Here is a 17811-nt window from a genome sequence, read left to right on the forward strand (position 1 = left end):
ACTTGGTGCATGTAGTTAATTCCAAATATTTTGTTAAAACTCAATAGGGATTACAATGGAGCGGGTTTAAGCATTTATGTGCCTGCCTCATCCCCACGGATCAGGAATTGTTAGACCTTCATTGGGTACAGTAGGTTATTTTTGTGTACCCCCACCCCTGTTACCTTGTGAAATTATGAGCCCCATGAATGTTTAGCAGATCAGGTTGTTCATGGTTTTGCAATATTCCTAAAGGATGAGGGTATGGTATTAGTGGAACCTGCCCTTGCCTTCACTCGTTCAGCTCCTTGCATGTACCTGCAAAATATTTTCCATGGCAGTCATTAGTCATTAATGATGTGAACTCATGATCACTCTGTCTTTATTACTTTTGTATTGCCTTACCGAGTGTAAATGAGTTTTCTCTGGTTTCAAATCTTTGCTGCTAATAAATGTTCAATATGTAGTTGAATATGTCATTTGCTCAGAGAAGATTCACCCTTGGAAGAGGAAGTTTGATTATTTTTCATACTTACATTGTTGCTAGTTAAAATGAGAAAAGTCTTAAAGTAAAGGGAAATTTATATCTACCACCCTTGAGGTTTCAAACAATTATGTCTACCACCCCTGGGATTTCAAAATTTGGCTGCCTCCCTTGTATTTTGAAATAGTCTTACAAACCTACCCCTGCTGTTAGATTAGAACAGTTAAGTGATGATTTCATCACCCAAAAATAAACTAAATGCCCATAATACCCTTAATGAAAGTGCTATTCCACATTTACCCCCATTTTTTTCCAATTTTACCCTCAAAATAAACTTAATGGGACCCACCACATCATCGTCCCTTCTCCTCCTCCTCCTTCTTCTTCTTCTTCTTTCTCTGCAACCCCACTGGCCCCACCACCTGCTGCAACACAACCCAACCCAACCCGCTGCAAATGAGAAGGAAACAGAATCTCCAAATGTTCATTCTCTTCTTTATCTCTCTTTTTCTATCTCTTTCTCTCACCGCTATCTTAAGGAGTTGTGCTTCTCTGATTTGCTTTCTCAGATGAGGACAATCATGGCCAAGACTTCTCATGACTCCTCCTCCTCCTTTTCCTTCTCTAGGAGACACTTCCACTGGAGAAGGAAGGTAGATGATGAAGATGGTGAAGAAGAAATTTTAACCATCAACTCCTCTTCCCATCGTTACCCTGAGGAGGACAAAGAAGGAGACCCAAAGGTCTCAGTACCCACACCAGCATCTGACCCAAAGGTCTCAGTACTGACACTGGCACCAGCAGTTGCGACTTCAGCATCATCAACCAGGAAGAAGCAGATGCCGGTAGTGGCAGTAGCGAGGTTCCGTTCAGTCCTCAACGCCTTCGGCATAAACAGGTCGAGGTTTTCGTCTGGGCTCAGTAGTCGAGTTGTGGGTACCCTCTTCGGCTACCGAAGGGGCCATGTACATTTTGCATTCTAAGAGGATCCAAAGTCGCAACCAACTTTCTTGATCGAACTCGCAACTCCGACAAGCGGTTTAGTTCGGGAAATGGCATCAGGTCTGGTTCGTATTGCGTTGGAGTGTGATAAGAAGGTTGAGGAGAAGAAAGGAAGTGTAAGGCTTCTTGAAGAGCATTTGTGGAGGACATATTGTAATGGGAAGAAGTGTAGGTCTGCAGTGAGGCATGAATGTGGAGTAGAGGATTGGAAACTGTTGAAATCTATGGAACCCATTTCAATGGGTGCTGGTGTTTTGCCTGGAAATGGAGCTTCTGGGTCTGAAGGTGAGCTAATGTACATGAGAGCTAAGTTTGAGAGAGTTGTTGGTTCCAGAGACTCTGAAGCAAGGTTCAAAATCCAGGTATCGGACTTGGGATCGGTCATGGCCGAAACCTTTCCGGATCGGTCCAAATCGGTCAGGATCGGTCAAAAAATCCCCTAAAATCGTTTTTTTTATGGATGGGGTCATGTATCGGCCATAGTTGGTGGGTGTTGTGATCTCGAGATCGGATCGGCCGATATTATTTGGATCGGATCGGTTAAAATCGGTTGGTATCGGTCAGTATTGGTCGGCATCGGTCAAGATAATATAAAAAGACTAAAAAAAAAACTTAAAAACTTTGAAAAAATAAAAAAAATTCAATAGGATCGGATCGGATCGGCCGATCCAACCTAGTTGGGCGATCCATTCAACGATCCAGTCAAACCTTGTTGTATCGGTCAAATATCGGGATCGGCCTCGACCGATACCGATCTGATCCGATCCAATACCTCAAACCATGCTCTGTAGCTTTCTACATGATGAACCTTGATGGCACTGGGGTTGGGTTGCAACGGGGAGTAGTGGCGGGTTGGGTTGGGTTGTAGCAAGTGGTGGGGCTAGTTGGGTTGCAGAAGAAAAAGGGACGGTGATGTGGTGGGTCTCATTAAGTTTATTTTAAGGGTAAAATTGGAAAATAAAAAATATAAAATTGAGTAATTAGGTTAGTTATAATATGTTTTAGGTACCTCAAACACAATATGTGAAACATTGGGTACTTAAATTATAATTTGTTAAAACGTTAGGTACCCTACCCCTAGGTGCCATTTATCCAATAACAAATAAGAAAGGGCCAAATTGTCTTTTAGAAATAAAACTAACAGAGTTAGTACTCAGGGGTGCGGACGTAATTTTTGAAATCCTAGGGTTGGTAGTCGTAATTGTTTGAAACCTCAGGGGTGATAGACGTAAATTTCCCTAAAGTAAAAGAATAAGAAGAGTCATTATTATTCTTACTAGCTTTTTCATACTTCATAGTTGCAGATTAATACCAAGGCAGCATATTTGAAACTTCATGCCTTTTCTTTCCCCACGTGTTAGGGTTTTTCCTTTTATTTATTTATTTTTAGAAATCTTCTGTTGGCTCCAATAACGAGGTAGTACAAGTAGAAAGAAACTTGATCCATGCTCTTAGTATTTTTGTTCTTTCACTTTATTGATCTTAGTAAAATCTTATGCTACATAATACTTGAAGAGGAATATACTTTGTGACAGCCGGCTGAATGAATCTTGATTATTGTCATGCGTCATTGCAGCTGGACAGGAAAGGTTCAGGACATTAACAAGCTCATACTATAGAGGTGCCCAAGGGATTATTCTTGGTATGCTAATTTGAACGTGTATTCATTTTGTCATTCTGCATAGAAAAATCATATTTCTCTAGTTTTATGCTTGACTAGAATTTTGTTGTTAAATATTAGTCATTTCCATTGCCTGGTCCTCTCTTTGACAACAAATGAATAGCATGTCCAATTGCTGGTTTATAAGTGATCTTGACACGTTTTTATTGCATGGTTCTCTCTTAAACATGCTCAATAACATGTATTGATTTTTTTTTTGGCTGTGTGTGTGGGAGGGGGGGGGGATGCTCTCTTAAACATAAAAGTATCTGATAGCAAGTCTAGAAGCAATTCTGCGAAGGCTGGAAAGAAATATCTGACAGCTAAACTAGACTTTTGTAGTTAGACAATAGAACCGATAGAAGTAGCAAACTATTGTTACTTGAAATGTACATAAGTTTCTGTTGTATTCTGTGTGAGCTTGTTTACTTAACCAAAGTCTCTATAACCATGGTCACTGCCCTTTTCTTTCCTGGATTAAATTAACTAATTCATGATTCGCTTCTCATTTTAGTGTATGATGTCACACGGCGAGAAACCTTTACAAACTTGTCAGATGTTTGGGCGAAGGAGATAGAACTTTACTCCACTAATCAGGATTGCATAAAGATGCTTGTTGGAAATAAAGTTGATAAGGTAAGCTCCATATTGTTTCTCTGTTTGCTATGCATCACTATGTCGTCTCCAAGGGAAGACTTTTTTTTTCAACTTGGTCTGAATATTTCTGGGTTCTCGTATATGCTACTGCTTACTGAATTAATGTGTCTTATTAAATCATATGAATACTGTTTCCTGGTTGACATTCACTGCCCTCTCCCACAACCCCCAGAACTCATTTCGGAATATTCTAGAATTGGTTATGCTAAATGAGATAAAATCTTTATAGTGCAATTTGATGTGCCCTTTTGTATTGTTCTTATTTTACTTGTTAGTTGCCTGAGGGTTCAAGCTTCTGCACTATGCTGCAGGCCTATCTATTTCTATTGCAGACAAGTAAACAAATGAAAAGGTTTAAGGCGATATTTCGTTGGGTTTTTGCTCTATAAAGGAAATTCAAAATCAGATAGTATTCAGACTTTCATTTCACCACCCCTTCCTTCACGCCTGACATACACATGAAGTGTTACAACAAGTTTAGAAATGTGCTCAAACTTTTAGATGTTAGGCAATGCCCACACATTACAAAAGTGTACATTAATTTGACATTGCAAAACTAGAAATATTGTCATAATATTTACAAAACAAAATGGACCCTAGCTCCTACTTTGTTGAAATTTGAAAGAGTCAGCATCTTTGGGAAGTGCATTCATATCTTTTGAGTGGACTGACAGAACTGGAATCATTTCTTACTATTTTAGCAAGAGGTAACATCAATCTTGATACCAATGCTAAAGCTATTGGAAGAGAGGTTTCTTCTCCATATTTGTTTTGTAAACTTAGGAATACTTCTTTGTTTTCTTTACTCCATGAAGAGTAGTTTTCTGTTCTTTTTAATTCTCTAAAGCAGTAAATTATCTTTGCGTTATTCAAGCCTTTTATGATGCTATTTTTTTTTTGTCACCTCAAAACCTGCTCTAGAAAGAACAAAGAAGTTTGGATCCGAAAAAAGTATGCTTAGGCAGTTCCTTCGCTGCGCACAACAGAATGAAGAGGAACTTGTATCATTTCAAATCCCTAATTCTTATCGAAGAGAAGGAGCCTGTATCAAATATTTCTCAGAAAAATAAAAAATACGCTTTGTTACATAATATATTTGGTTTATCCTATTTGTTACACATCAGTATTTGTACATTTTTGTAACAGAAAAGGAAAAAAAGGGTTATCTTTTCATAAAGTTATGTCTCAATATGAGAAGCCTTTGATGAGTTTAAGATCAGAGTTATTAAGAGACATCTCATGTCAGGGGTGAGGATGGGGGAAGATTCTTTCATCATCTCCTGTGTTCCTGCATCTGACTCTAATCTTCAGAACATGTGCATATTGGTCGAGAACATGGCCAGATTTCTTAAGATTGTGGGAGTCTGTTGGATCCAGTGAAACTCCTCTACAAACAATTTTAATCACAATGAAAGTGTAGCAGTGTATAATTACTGATCATCTCTATAATTTGAAGGCTTTTGATTTTGAGCAGTGGAGATCATGGAAACAACTTTTTATTTGACAAAATTTAGAATATAGGCTCTTAAAAAGCAATTGGTCTTTTTTTAACTCATTTATGTTTTCCATTACAATACATGCCATTCCCTTGATGCCTCATGATTGTTTTGTGTACCTGGATTTCTTTAACTGTTTTAAAAAATTTCATAAGGGTATACAAGAGGCTAGAAGTAACTTTGTTGCATATCTTTGAAACATGAGTTATAAACCGCTTATGAGGATTCAGTATCTTTGAAACACGAGTTATAGACCTCTTATGAGGAATTCAGTATCCAAAGTCTTTTGCTACTTTAATGTACTTTTATTAGTACTGAATGGCAATGCTAAGTCTCCCGATGGAAACCATGATAGTGGTCAAATTTGATGGTAGATCTTTTGGAAACTGAGGTCCACTGGGTATTTGAAACTTGATTAATTACTCTATTGGGAAGATACTTCATGCCTTTGGACTTATCGTGTCAGGGTTAACAACTCCAACAAAGTCAAATTTAGGATCATAATTCATGGTCTAAGGTTTCAAAAAGTCTAAATATCCATAGTCATCGTATCGTGTGGAAGGGGGCTAGTTGGGATCTAGCAATATGATTGGTACTTGAGAAAGAGCTTGGTAAACAATTTTTTGCACTGGTGGCTTCCTGCCTATTTGTTTGTTCTTGTCATTGATCAGCCGGTTTTATCATCCAATGGTGGATTTTGTGGGGTTGCATGTTCATAATGGAGAACTTTAGTACCTCTTGTTTACGTTCTCCCCCCCCTTCTCTCCTTATTTAAATTTATATGTCATTGTCAATAAAATGAAATATAGTTCTATTGTAGCTGATGTAGATTTTTTAGCTAATCTATATTTTCCTGGTGTCTGCGTGTGTGTGTTTACTCTGTATTCTAATGGCACATGGTGCTTTCAGGAAAGTGAACGGGCTGTTACTAAAGAGGAGGGAATGGCTTTCGCACAAGAGTATGGATGTTTGTTTTTAGAATGCAGTGCAAAAACTAGGGAAAATGTCGAAAAATGCTTTGAAGAACTTGCTTTAAAGGTAGGCTCTCCAAAACTCATGCTTTCTTTTTCAATTTTCTAGATCCTGCATAAATGGCAACAGAATGTTAAATTGCAGTGTCAGTCCATAATAAAATATACTCCAAAATTTAGCATCCTAATACTTTCTTAAGGTAGTCAGTTAACTAAAACTTAACAGTAGAACTGTGTAGTTGAAATCTATTAGTTGATAAATACAAAATTAACTTTTTACATTAGGTTCAGACTGTGTGCTTGTTTTTTTTGTAAAATACATGAAGCAAAGCATGGATAAAGTATTTTGAATAAAGTTTTGTTTGAGAGCTGATACCATAACTTTCTCTTTTAGTTCATTGATAGGTAGAAACATTTGGGTTTTGTTAAAACTTCTACCTAGTTATCAATTACCATGAACCCAAAATATACATTTAAGGACTTTGGGACTTCATGACTGGATCATTGATGAAAAACTGTTTATAATCAAGTCTTGATTTATATTGCATATCATCAATCAAGAGTTGTATTGTCATTTATATGCTTCTATTTCCTTTTTTGGCTGGGAAGATATTTTTTTTTTAGGGGGGGTGGGTGGGAGGGGAGGGTATAGAGGGTGTGTCTATTAGTTTATATACTTGATAGTTGCATGATTTTATTTTATAAAGTTGTGTGTGGTCCTCCACAACCACCCACTCCTTCCCTCACCAACCCCCCCCCCCCCAAAAAAAAAGGTGATAATATAAACACAGAGCTGTTGTGAGGATCGTTTTATATTATATCCATGAGACCTTATGTACTCAAGGTTTCATGTATCAGGATCAAATCGGGTGTTTCAGCATCAGCTTGACACTGATCAACCGATACCATGAGGTATCAGCTAAAACTCGCTAGGGTTGGCTAACACATGGCCAAGCCATATCAAGATTGGCAGAGCCCAATCTGATCTTGAATACCTAGTTTTAAATCTTCCTATCTAGTAACCTATTCTTATATGATGAGGGTCATGATGCGTTGACTATATTGTAGTATTATCCTATATGTACCTTGTCAATTTTAAGGCAAGCTAAGCCTCATGACATGGATTTTGCTGAACTGAAGCTGTTGCTTTGGTCACCAATTATGAGAACAATGGATTTTCATCCTCGTCCCGTCAAAGGGAATCTTTTATCCTTCACATGGGAGAGAGAAATAGAGAGTCGCCACCTAGATTAGGGTCGTCTAGGACCTATGAAATATGGCTCCAAACGAGCCTGTCCAATTGTGAGATCGGGGTTGAGTCAAGTTGTTTGGCACCTCGGCGATCTTCCTATTTGTCAGGCGTTTTTATTAAATAATATTGAATATTTTAAAATACAATGCATCATATCACATGCTAATTTACAAAATATAACAAAATACCAGAAAATTAAAAGAAGGGAATGTGAGAACTTACCTCAGCGCATGCACTAAAAAACAAAGGTTAGTAACATGGCCATGCGGCCCATGCCACCTCAAACGACTTTCTCGTAGCTTATTATGTATTAGAGCTACTCCCAAATCAGCTCTAATATGATCATTCCTTACTTTATCCTTCCTAGTTTTGCCATTCATTCATCTCAACGTTGTCTTCCGCTACACTGAGTTTATCTATGTGATTATTCTTAACTGCCCACCGTTTTTCACCATACAACATAGCTGGTTGTATGACTGTCCTATAATTTTTTCCTTTAAGTTTCAAAGGAATATGTCAATCTCACAACACTCCGGATGCACCTTTTCACTTTAAAAAACAACAATAAACTCAGCCTTATCCCAACTTAATGGGGTCGGCTACATGGATCCAAACACAACAAAGTAAAACTGAGTTCTAGCGTAAGAGGGATGCACCTCTTCGCTTCATCCATCCTATTTTAATTCTATGTTAAACATCGTCCTCTATATTACTTTCTTTATTTATGATTGGGCCCAGATACCTAAAATAATCATTTTGCGGAATCTTCCTCCCGTCAATTTCACCACCTCATTATCCGTCCTAGTGTAACTAAAGTTACAAACCATGTACTCCGTCTTCGTTCTACTTATCTTAGAACGTTTTGATTCCAAGGTTAATCTCCATAACTCCAACTTGGTGTTAATCCCTGCTTTTATTTCATCCACCAAAACACATATACCAAGGAACCTCTTTTGAATGTCTTGTTAAATCATCCATGATAAGTGTAAACAAATTAGGGCTTAAAGTTAATCCTTGATGTAACCAATTGTAATTGGGGGTTCACTACCTTGACCCCCTACAGTTCTTACACTAGTCGTCACACCATCCCATATCTTTAGTTATATCCACATATTTACTTGAAATACTACTCTCTAGTTCTTTCCAGATTAACTCTCTTGGGACTCTGTCATAAGCTTTCTCCAGGTCAATAAAAAGACCATATGGAGATCCTTCTTGCAATCTCAAAATCTTTTCATGAGTCTCTGAAGTAAGTAAATTGCTTTTGTCAAGGATCTTCATAGCATAAAACCAAATTGGTTCTCCGTAATTGTAGTTTCTTGTCTCAGGTGGGTTTCAATAACCTTCTCCCATAATTTCATAGTATGACTCATTAGTTTTATGCCTATATGGTTATTGAAACTCTGAATATCACTTTTATTTTTGTAAATCAGAACCATAATGCTTCTCCATTCATCTGGCATTTTCCTTGTGCTCATAGTCTTATTAAACAACTTGGTTAGCAAAGATAAACCATGAATTCCTAAGCTCTTCCACACTTCTATTGGGACCTCATCTGGGCCTTGTGCCTTGCCTACTTTCATCCTCCTTAAAGCTTATTTTACTTCAAAACGCCCTAATTTTTCATATATATCTACGCCATGTGGTGTCTTGATGGGTAATGCAGTCTTTCGGGACACTAGTACTTAAAGTGTTTTCATTTAGTAGGTTCCATAAATAATCTTGCCACCTTTCCATAATGTCCTCATCCCATATTAGCATTTTACCATTTTCACTTTTAATACATCTAACATGGTTGAGATCTCTGCTCTTCCTTTCCCTCATTTTAGCTATCTTATAGATAGTTTTTTCCCCTTCCTTTGTGCTCAGATTGTTATAAAGATCTTCATAGTTCTTCATCCTTTCTTTTTCCACAATCTTCTTAGCTTTTTTTTTCTAGAAAATTTTTATCTTTGTAAATCCTCTAAAGCCTTAGTCCCTTTCCATGTCTTAAAACTAGCTTTCTTAGTCTTAATAGTTGGTTGAACCTCATCATCCCAACTCCAAGTCTCCCTAGAGGGATGATGTTTGCTTTTTGGTTCGCTAGAACATCTTTTGCAACCTTGTTAATACAAGTAGTCATCTCATCCCACATTGTATTAGTATCTCCCTCTAAGTCTTTCTTTGTTTGACTACTTTATTTCTTTATCAGTAAATGATTTCAAAGTATCTCCTTTTAAGCTCTACTACCTTATATTAAGGCAAATAAGCTCACCTTTCTTACGATTTTGCGTAGTGTGACACATATCCATGACCATTAATCTATGTTAGGCTCTCCCTAGGTATAACCTTACAGTCCTTACATAACAATCTGTCGGACCTTCTAAGTAGAAGGAAATGTATTTTGGCTAACTATGATGCCCACTTTTGAAAGTAACTAAATGCTCCTCTCTTTTCAAATTAGGTGTTTACAATGGATAAATCACAAGCCATAACAAAATCTAAAACTGAGATCCCCTCCTCATTCCTTTCTCCAAACCATATCCTGCATGTACACCTTCATAGCCTCTGCGATCTTTCCAAACGTGTCCATTTAGATTACCCCGCATAATAATCTTTTTTCCTTGACTAGAACCTTGCACTAACCCATCCATGTGTTCCCAAAATTGTAACTTACTACTTTCATCCAATCCTACTTGATGTGCGTAAGCTCTAATTATATTGGTGACCTCTTTCTCCAACACAAGCTTGATGTATATAATCCTATTTCCAAAGCCTTTAACACCCACCTCATCATTCTTTAAATCTTTATCCACTACTATACCCACTCCACTTCTATTACTTTTATCACCTGTATACCAAAGTTTAAAGTCATTCAATTCCTTAGCTTCTTTTTACTCTTCTATCTAGTCTCTTGAATATAGGCTATGTTAATCCTTCTTCTCCTCATAACATTTATCAATTCTAGACTCGTATCTATTAAACATGCAATTTTCCAAGATGTTAATCTAATCCTATGCTTTTGGACTTGCTTCTTTACCCACACTTGTCAACGGTGCGAGAACCCTTGCCTACTTGTTACCATGTGGCACTTTTTTCACTACCCTCGAGTAATAGTGTAGCACTTCGCTTATTCTGGCGGGGAACACCCTAGCACAACCTTGATAATTTAAGGTTGTAGAATCCATGTAAACAAGGATTGTAATGATGAAACCAACCTAATCACACAGTTTGGAGTTTAGACCAATTTTAAGTTCATTTGACCAACCTGTGACCTGGTCAATCTTTTCATGGGCAATTTGGTATTTTTTTAGGACTACCTCTCGGCCATTTTGAAATGGTACATTAGCTGGGAGTTACACAAGAATTCTAAGACCATAATTCGTTCATCATCGCTATGCACACCTTTAGGGTGACAAAATGAGGTGCCTATACCATGCAATGTGACCTAGGCAGCAGACCTATATACTCTAGTCTTGCTGTAGTTTGTTGGCGACTCTTAACTTTGGGAATTTTAGCACGTGCAGGCTATAGGCGACATTTGCTGGTGGTCTTAAAATAACATGATGAATATGGAAGCATCTAGTGAAATACTGGGGTCATACCATCATGGGGCTCAATATCGCATAGTCTACCACTTGGTTTGGTAGCAACCTTGAGGTATGCTGCTTGACACACAATGGCCCTGTAGCTGTAGGTGGTCCATGCAGTACAACATGCTCATAGACTGAATGTCGAGGAGTTCAGACTTTGAACTCTTTTAAGTCATTCTTCTGCTTGACTGGTCAGTTGGCCCTGCAGCCTATGCATAACAAGCAAAGATAACTTGGCAATGTGGCTTAATTTAGGGTTCTTGTAGCACTATGAAATCGGTCCTTCTTGGTTTTCTTTTTCGTTGTTATTTATTTATTTTTAGATCCTGACACCTGCACCTTTATGGAATGGCATTTTTGCAAATCAGTAAATTCATTATAGTATGCATAATGCATGCACATTTGGCACAGGATGAGTTGTGGTCTATGACCTAGAAGTATCTGTTGAGTTTTTGCTTACTCTGGTTAGATTGAAAATTGTTCTTTCATTTCTTGATTTTATTAGAAGGCATGTATCTTGGAATCCCATTGGCTCTGTCTGGTAGGAAGGGAAGGGAAAGGAAGTATAATTAAAAATAAAAATAAAAATAAAAAATTTGAAATTTTGTTCAACTATGAGTGTAACTAACTCAAAAAACATGCAAATTATAGTAATCAATGTTTATTTTTGTTTCAACCAAATTCCTTGGTTTGGAATAGGAAAATAAATAATCCACTTGAAAAGTTTAATTCTGGTAAGATTTTAAGTTGGTTACGCACCATCATTATTATAGAATTTTCCATATTTTTACTTAAAAATATTTTCACTTGCCTTCATTTCCCTTTTCTTGCAACCAGACAAAGCCATCATGCGACTGGCTTGTAATATTCTAAATTAGTGAACCCAAAGGCAAGCATCTACAGCCATGTCTAGTGATACTTAGCATTGACTATATGGTACTGAAAATAAAAAAGGGAAATAAGAAGTAATTCAGCTTTTGACTGAACATATTTTGCCCTCTCTAATGAGAAACTAATTTCACTGTAGACACCCAAGATAGCTGTATAATCCCAATTGGTCTTTGATATTTGCTACAAAATTGTCTCCAAACCAAAGCTAAAGGTCCAAATGGAAGGCACAATATGCTGCAATTGGTTTAGAGATATTTGAATGAATTTTGTTTATTATATGGGTGAATGTGGTGTGAACATATTAGTTTACAGAGATTGGAATTTCTAACCAGATTATTTTACAGATAATGGAGGTTCCGAGTCTATTGGAAGAAGGATCGACTATAGTAAAGAGGAACATTTTAAAACAGAAACAAGAATATCAGGCACCTCCTACAGGTGGTTGTTGCTCTTAGGAAGCTGTACACAGAGGCCCAACATCTATTAAAAAAAAAACCTTGGAATCAAATCAAAGATCCCCAGATACTTGTACTAACGACAATGGACAGTCAGATCCAGGGAAAACCCCTTTGTGATCCAGTGATGTAAATGATGTTTTCTTGTGTTCAAATAATTGTTGGATATAAAATTGGTTAGGTTATGTAAATTTCTTACCCATCTTTTGCTGTATCTTCTTTCCTTCAATTTAGTGGTTTCAATAACAAGTGTGAGGAAGCAAAACGAACAATACTATGCGTGACAATGTTCATGTAAACAATAAGCACATGTAATTTGTGTACTTTGTTTGTTAAACATGTGAGATGTATAAAACCATGCTTCAGAAGGTAATGGCTTGGTGGTTTTTCTAGTTGACTGTTCTATTGTTGACACCTCTGTACAAAGGTGAAACCAAATTTGAATTGGCACTACAAACCTTATATAAGTCGAATGTGAACTGGAATTGAACACATTACAAATCGGAATTGTAATTCGTTTTCCAAAACTAGCATTGTATACTGCATGTAAACCAGATGTGAATCGGATAACCAAACCGAATAGAAACAGTAAAATTGGATCAAATGCAAAATGATTTTAATATTGGGAAATTCTTATCCAGTTCGACTTTGATTTGCACCTTGTCAAAATATAAACCAGACCCGAACCTGATCGATTGACACAGTTAGTTGATGGGAGTAGGAATCTTGTAGACCAGTTTTTGTAAATCTCAATAGGATAATACCTGAAAAAATTGGTCGACAAGGTGGCTTGCGTTCATTTCTCATGGAGTGTACTGTGATAGTGGGCATCATCCATCGGTATCATGATTCACTTTGGGACTATAGATACACACTTGATTCGAGTGTGTGTCAGTCGTTAGGAATGGGCACGAGACAGGTGGTAAAAAATATTAGAAGTTTGATCTCATTTTTGAAATATGATAGACAGTTATTCCACCCAATCAGTACATGTAAGGATTGTGGGTTCAATTCACATTCAATAAGGTTTTAAGGGAAGCTTGGAATGTGAGCAATCAATGAATTAGTGTTGCATTCTTTCATTCAATGATTTTATATCTGCAAATGAGTTGTACATAATTATTGACCTATTTACTATCACTAACCCATTGATTTATTAGTTCAATAAAAAAACCAACGTATTGGTCTAAATTGTTTGGACTAGATAAGGTATTTTTCTCCCGTGCATATAGTTGCACGAAATGATATTATCCTGGATGATGATTCTCCTTCCTTGAATGTACTCGATACCTCAAAAGGGTTAAAAGAAAACTTCTTTGAAGTTTCATAAGATAGACTATGTTGGACCTAGATGGCCACTGAGAGGGGGAGTGAATCAGTAGTAACTGAAAACTTCAAACCCAACTGGTTCATTTCTCAACTCACTCGTTGATGTCACTGGTAATCAAGCACATGCATACATCACAACCACATCAACACATATACAACCCTGCAATAAACACATACCATTATCACCAGCCGAGGCTATCACTAGCCACACATCACATATCCCATCCTCCACACACAAACCATCATGCAACATATATTATAACAATCCAAGCACCCATACAATAATAAGATAAATCTTTACGTGGTTCGGCAGAATACTTACATCCATGGAGCAAATGGTAGCTTGTGCTACAACCCAAATCCTACTTGAGTATAATGCAAAATACAACATTCTATAGTTACAATTGCAAGGAGTTAAGACCCTCGATTTACACAGCCACAACTATGAAGGTGCTACAACACCTAATTTTAAACAACCACAACTACCAAAGAGCTACAACGCCCTATAGTTTACCCAACATAAAACTAGGAGGGTGTTGCAATGCCTCACTTTAGGTAATTACAATTACCAGGGAGCTTCAACCCTCATGTCCAACACCCACTGAACACCCTAGTACAACTGAAAATGAACTAATATGATTTACCCCAATAACAAGTTCAACCAAATATGTAAAAACCCTCCCAATACAATACAAGTATTAACTTAGACATTTAACCAAACATCTAGCCTATAGTGAAATACATACAATGTGATCTTGCCAAAGGGGTTATCTATGTTGATGGGTTGTAGATTGAATGCCTTCAATCGATGTCAATATCTCCTTGTACAACTCACATGCATAATGCCATTTCACCGTTGGAGCTTCAACCAAGTCGTCAGTTTGGATTCTTGAAGCTACTCTTCCATACCACAAACCCTAGGTTTGTGTAGCGTCAAGAAATCTCCAGTAGGTCCTTCGGGTGCCGCAACTTGCAAAAGGACGTTAGGGACAAGAGAGAACCGGTGTGGTTCCAGCCTAGGACTCTCCGATGCCTAAGTTAGATCTCTCTTAGCAACAGATGAATTACTGAAATTCAAGATGATTAATGGGTTGGAATACCTGAGTATTTATAGTTGAGTATGGCGGTGTGGAGAGTCCTCATCGGTGATGAATGTGCTATGCAAGGTAGATCATCAAGTAGTAGAGTTGTACTTGGAATAGTTCCTTGTAAGATGTAAAGTCCTAGTACGGAAGAGTTTCTCTAGGCGTCCTCTTCTCATGTTTGAGTTTGGTTAGACTTATACCTCTTTGGGATAGTCCTCCCTTGGGTATACTCCAGTTGCGATCTTTTAGTGATAGGATAATGTAGATCTTGTAGATGACGTCATGGTTGGACCCCGTGGCTTGCATGGTAGACTTGGCCTTTGGGGAGGCCTCTTGGGTCCTATTCCTCTTGGGTTATCAAGCAGGTTCTATCACGGCCGAGCTTGAGCTAGCCTCCCCTTCGGGTCAAGACACATGGCATCTCGGGATTGGCCCGCATATTTTTGGTTTATTAGTTTGTGTTCTTTCTTTCTTCTTCTTCTTTTTCTCTTTCTCTTCTCTTCTCAACAACCAACACTCTTCAACTCATAGGTTTCACCTCAACATGTAGAGAGCTTTGAACAATGTTCTTGAGCAAGTCAAGCCTTAATTGAGCCTTCCTCACTCAAATCCTTCACTTGAATGCTTGGATTCAACAATAAAACAAAGGATTTGGGGATTCTTGGGTTCTACCTCATGGAATTTTTTTCCTCTCCTGTCCACTGCCCGGACAGGACCATGTTGTCCCCTCACATGGGGGCGCAAAATGACGATTTAACCTTGCCCTAGCAGTGTATTCGGGCAGGGGGTTAGGTCATCATTTTGTGCCCCCATGTGAGGGGACAACACGGTCCTGTCCGGGCAGCGAACATGAGAGGATAACGATTCCTACCTCATGTGAGCTTCCTCTCCTTTCTATTATTTCATTTATACATGTGTAATTCACATTACATTTTATTATTTATAGAATATGTAATACGTTGATAATATCTATATGTCAACTTTCAGTATACTACCTAAACCCCAAGTATCAATATAACCATGGACTTGGGATGAATCAAAAACTTCTAAAAGCAGTCAAGGAATAGCTTACAAAATTGGAGCCAAATAATATAATATAAGTTGTTTGCAACAATGAGGTGACTCTTGTAGTTCTTTATGAATATAATAAGTAATTACTTTAAATGTATTCCTAACATATATAATTTTTCAAATGGGTATAGATTAAAAGTTTCAGGGATGGATCGAGGAGTTTTGGAACCGCTGTCGCAGAGGTTGGACAAAATACTTTTGATGCTGGTAAGTAATTAAGTAGTATATTCTCTTACTTACAAACGCATTTAAACTTGTAAAAAGCAAATAACATGTGTTCTTATTGTAATGCAGCTGAATGGTGGGTCTTGTATGGGGATTTGGCAGAAAATTTTAGGATAGCAACCAAGGTCTTATAACAGACATGTTTCGCCTTCGGCTGTGAACAAAACTGGAGTACATTTTCGCTTATCCACTCAAAGAGGCACAACCGATTAAGTTCACAACGTCTCGCTAGCTTGGTGTATGTGCACTATAATATAAGGCTGAAGATGCAATACATACGCATAGGTATGGAGAACGACACTAACTAGATCGAGCTTCCCGATATTTTCTAGATCAAGTCAGATAATGAAGATCCCTTTGTGGAGTGGGTGAGGAATAGAGGTGAGCAGATGATGGATCAGGCTGGGGCTAGTCCTGACCCCCATATAGCCAATGAGATGGGTGTTGATGTGGATGAGTATATGGCTACAAAGGGTTGGATACACTCATAGACACCCCAACTATTCGATCCCATACCTGACAGGGATGATGATAAGGAAGACCCTGACTAGTCCACTTCCTCAGGTGGTCAAACTCACATACCATCACTGTCTACTCATGGAGGTGATGGAGACAACAATGATAATGATGGTGGTGGTGATATACATGCAGGACTTCGAGAGGAGTATGACCAAGCAGAGGTGGTGCATGAACCAGAGTCGATTCGATTCATTGGGGAGACCCAGGTTGATAAGGCCACACAGGACACGGACCATGGTGCACATCCAACCCCACATGCAGACTACATGAGAGGGCCTCGTTGTCAATTCCGAGTAGATGAGTAGACTAACGGTATGGACATTGATAGCTTGTCTAGCACTCTGGGCGGGGATGAATATAAGGGATAGCAAAGGAAGTGGGTACTAGTGTGCTACATCCTTTACCAGAGAGAGCGACTAGTCAAAGTACAATCAATATGGTCATTTCACTAGAGTTGGTGAGCATGCATCTTCTTCATCCGTTCCTAGTTTTGAGTATGACGTCCACTTATAGGGACATACTGGATTGTCCTTTGTTGACAGCTTCTTCTCCTACCCAGCCAACTATCCGTACATGCTGCCAACATCATCTTTTGAAAGTGACTTAGTGGCTACTGGATGGTTCTTCACATTACGATGACTTATACCCTAGGGTAGGTTACCTGCAATATGTAGGTGAGACCGTTTATAGGATAGTTGTAGAGGACTACTCTCGTTTTAAATTTAGGGTGAACCTTAAGTTTTCACAAGACCTTCCATATCCTTCGATTACCAACTACAACAGAAGAGTCAACACTATTCTCAAACACAAACAAAGCAGCCAAACAAATGGGAAAAAAATTTCCAATCTTATTCAAAGGACAATACCACACATCTTCATTCAAACATGATTAATAGGGAGCAAGATAATGACATTAACAATATGGTTAGGAAACAAAGTCTGGATCTAGAGATATGCTACATGCAATTCAAAATTAAGTCACGCAACACTGTAATTAATTGGAGGCTCTAAAGAAACAACAAAATTAGGAAGAGAAGGAATCTATTGATCCTTCCAAATTGAAATATTCTCCCCAAATCTAACTTTCAAACAAGTCATTTTTAAAAAAAAGGGGCATCACTTTAACAAGATTATTATAAACAATAAAACCTCTCTTACACAAG

The 17811-nt window shown here is 37.9% G+C and overlaps 1 protein-coding gene across 2 annotated transcripts in view; it reads left to right on the forward strand.

The window, feature by feature from the left end:
• LOC122653063 (ras-related protein RABC2a-like) overlaps positions 1-12773 on the forward strand; it is a 27651-nt gene extending 14878 nt beyond the window's left edge. For both annotated transcript variants that reach the window (XM_043846996.1, XM_043846995.1), the window contains exons 4-7: positions 3042-3107; positions 3640-3761; positions 6188-6316; positions 12309-12773. In XM_043846996.1, coding sequence (XP_043702931.1) covers positions 3042-3107; positions 3640-3761; positions 6188-6316; positions 12309-12419 — 428 coding nt within the window. In that variant the 3' untranslated portion in view covers positions 12420-12773. The remainder of the gene's footprint in view (positions 1-3041; positions 3108-3639; positions 3762-6187; positions 6317-12308) is intronic.
• The last annotated feature ends 5038 nt before the right edge of the window (positions 12774-17811 follow it).

This window comes from Telopea speciosissima, chromosome 2, assembly GCF_018873765.1.
Source record: "Telopea speciosissima isolate NSW1024214 ecotype Mountain lineage chromosome 2, Tspe_v1, whole genome shotgun sequence".
NCBI classification, from domain to species: Eukaryota; Viridiplantae; Streptophyta; class Magnoliopsida; order Proteales; family Proteaceae; genus Telopea; species Telopea speciosissima.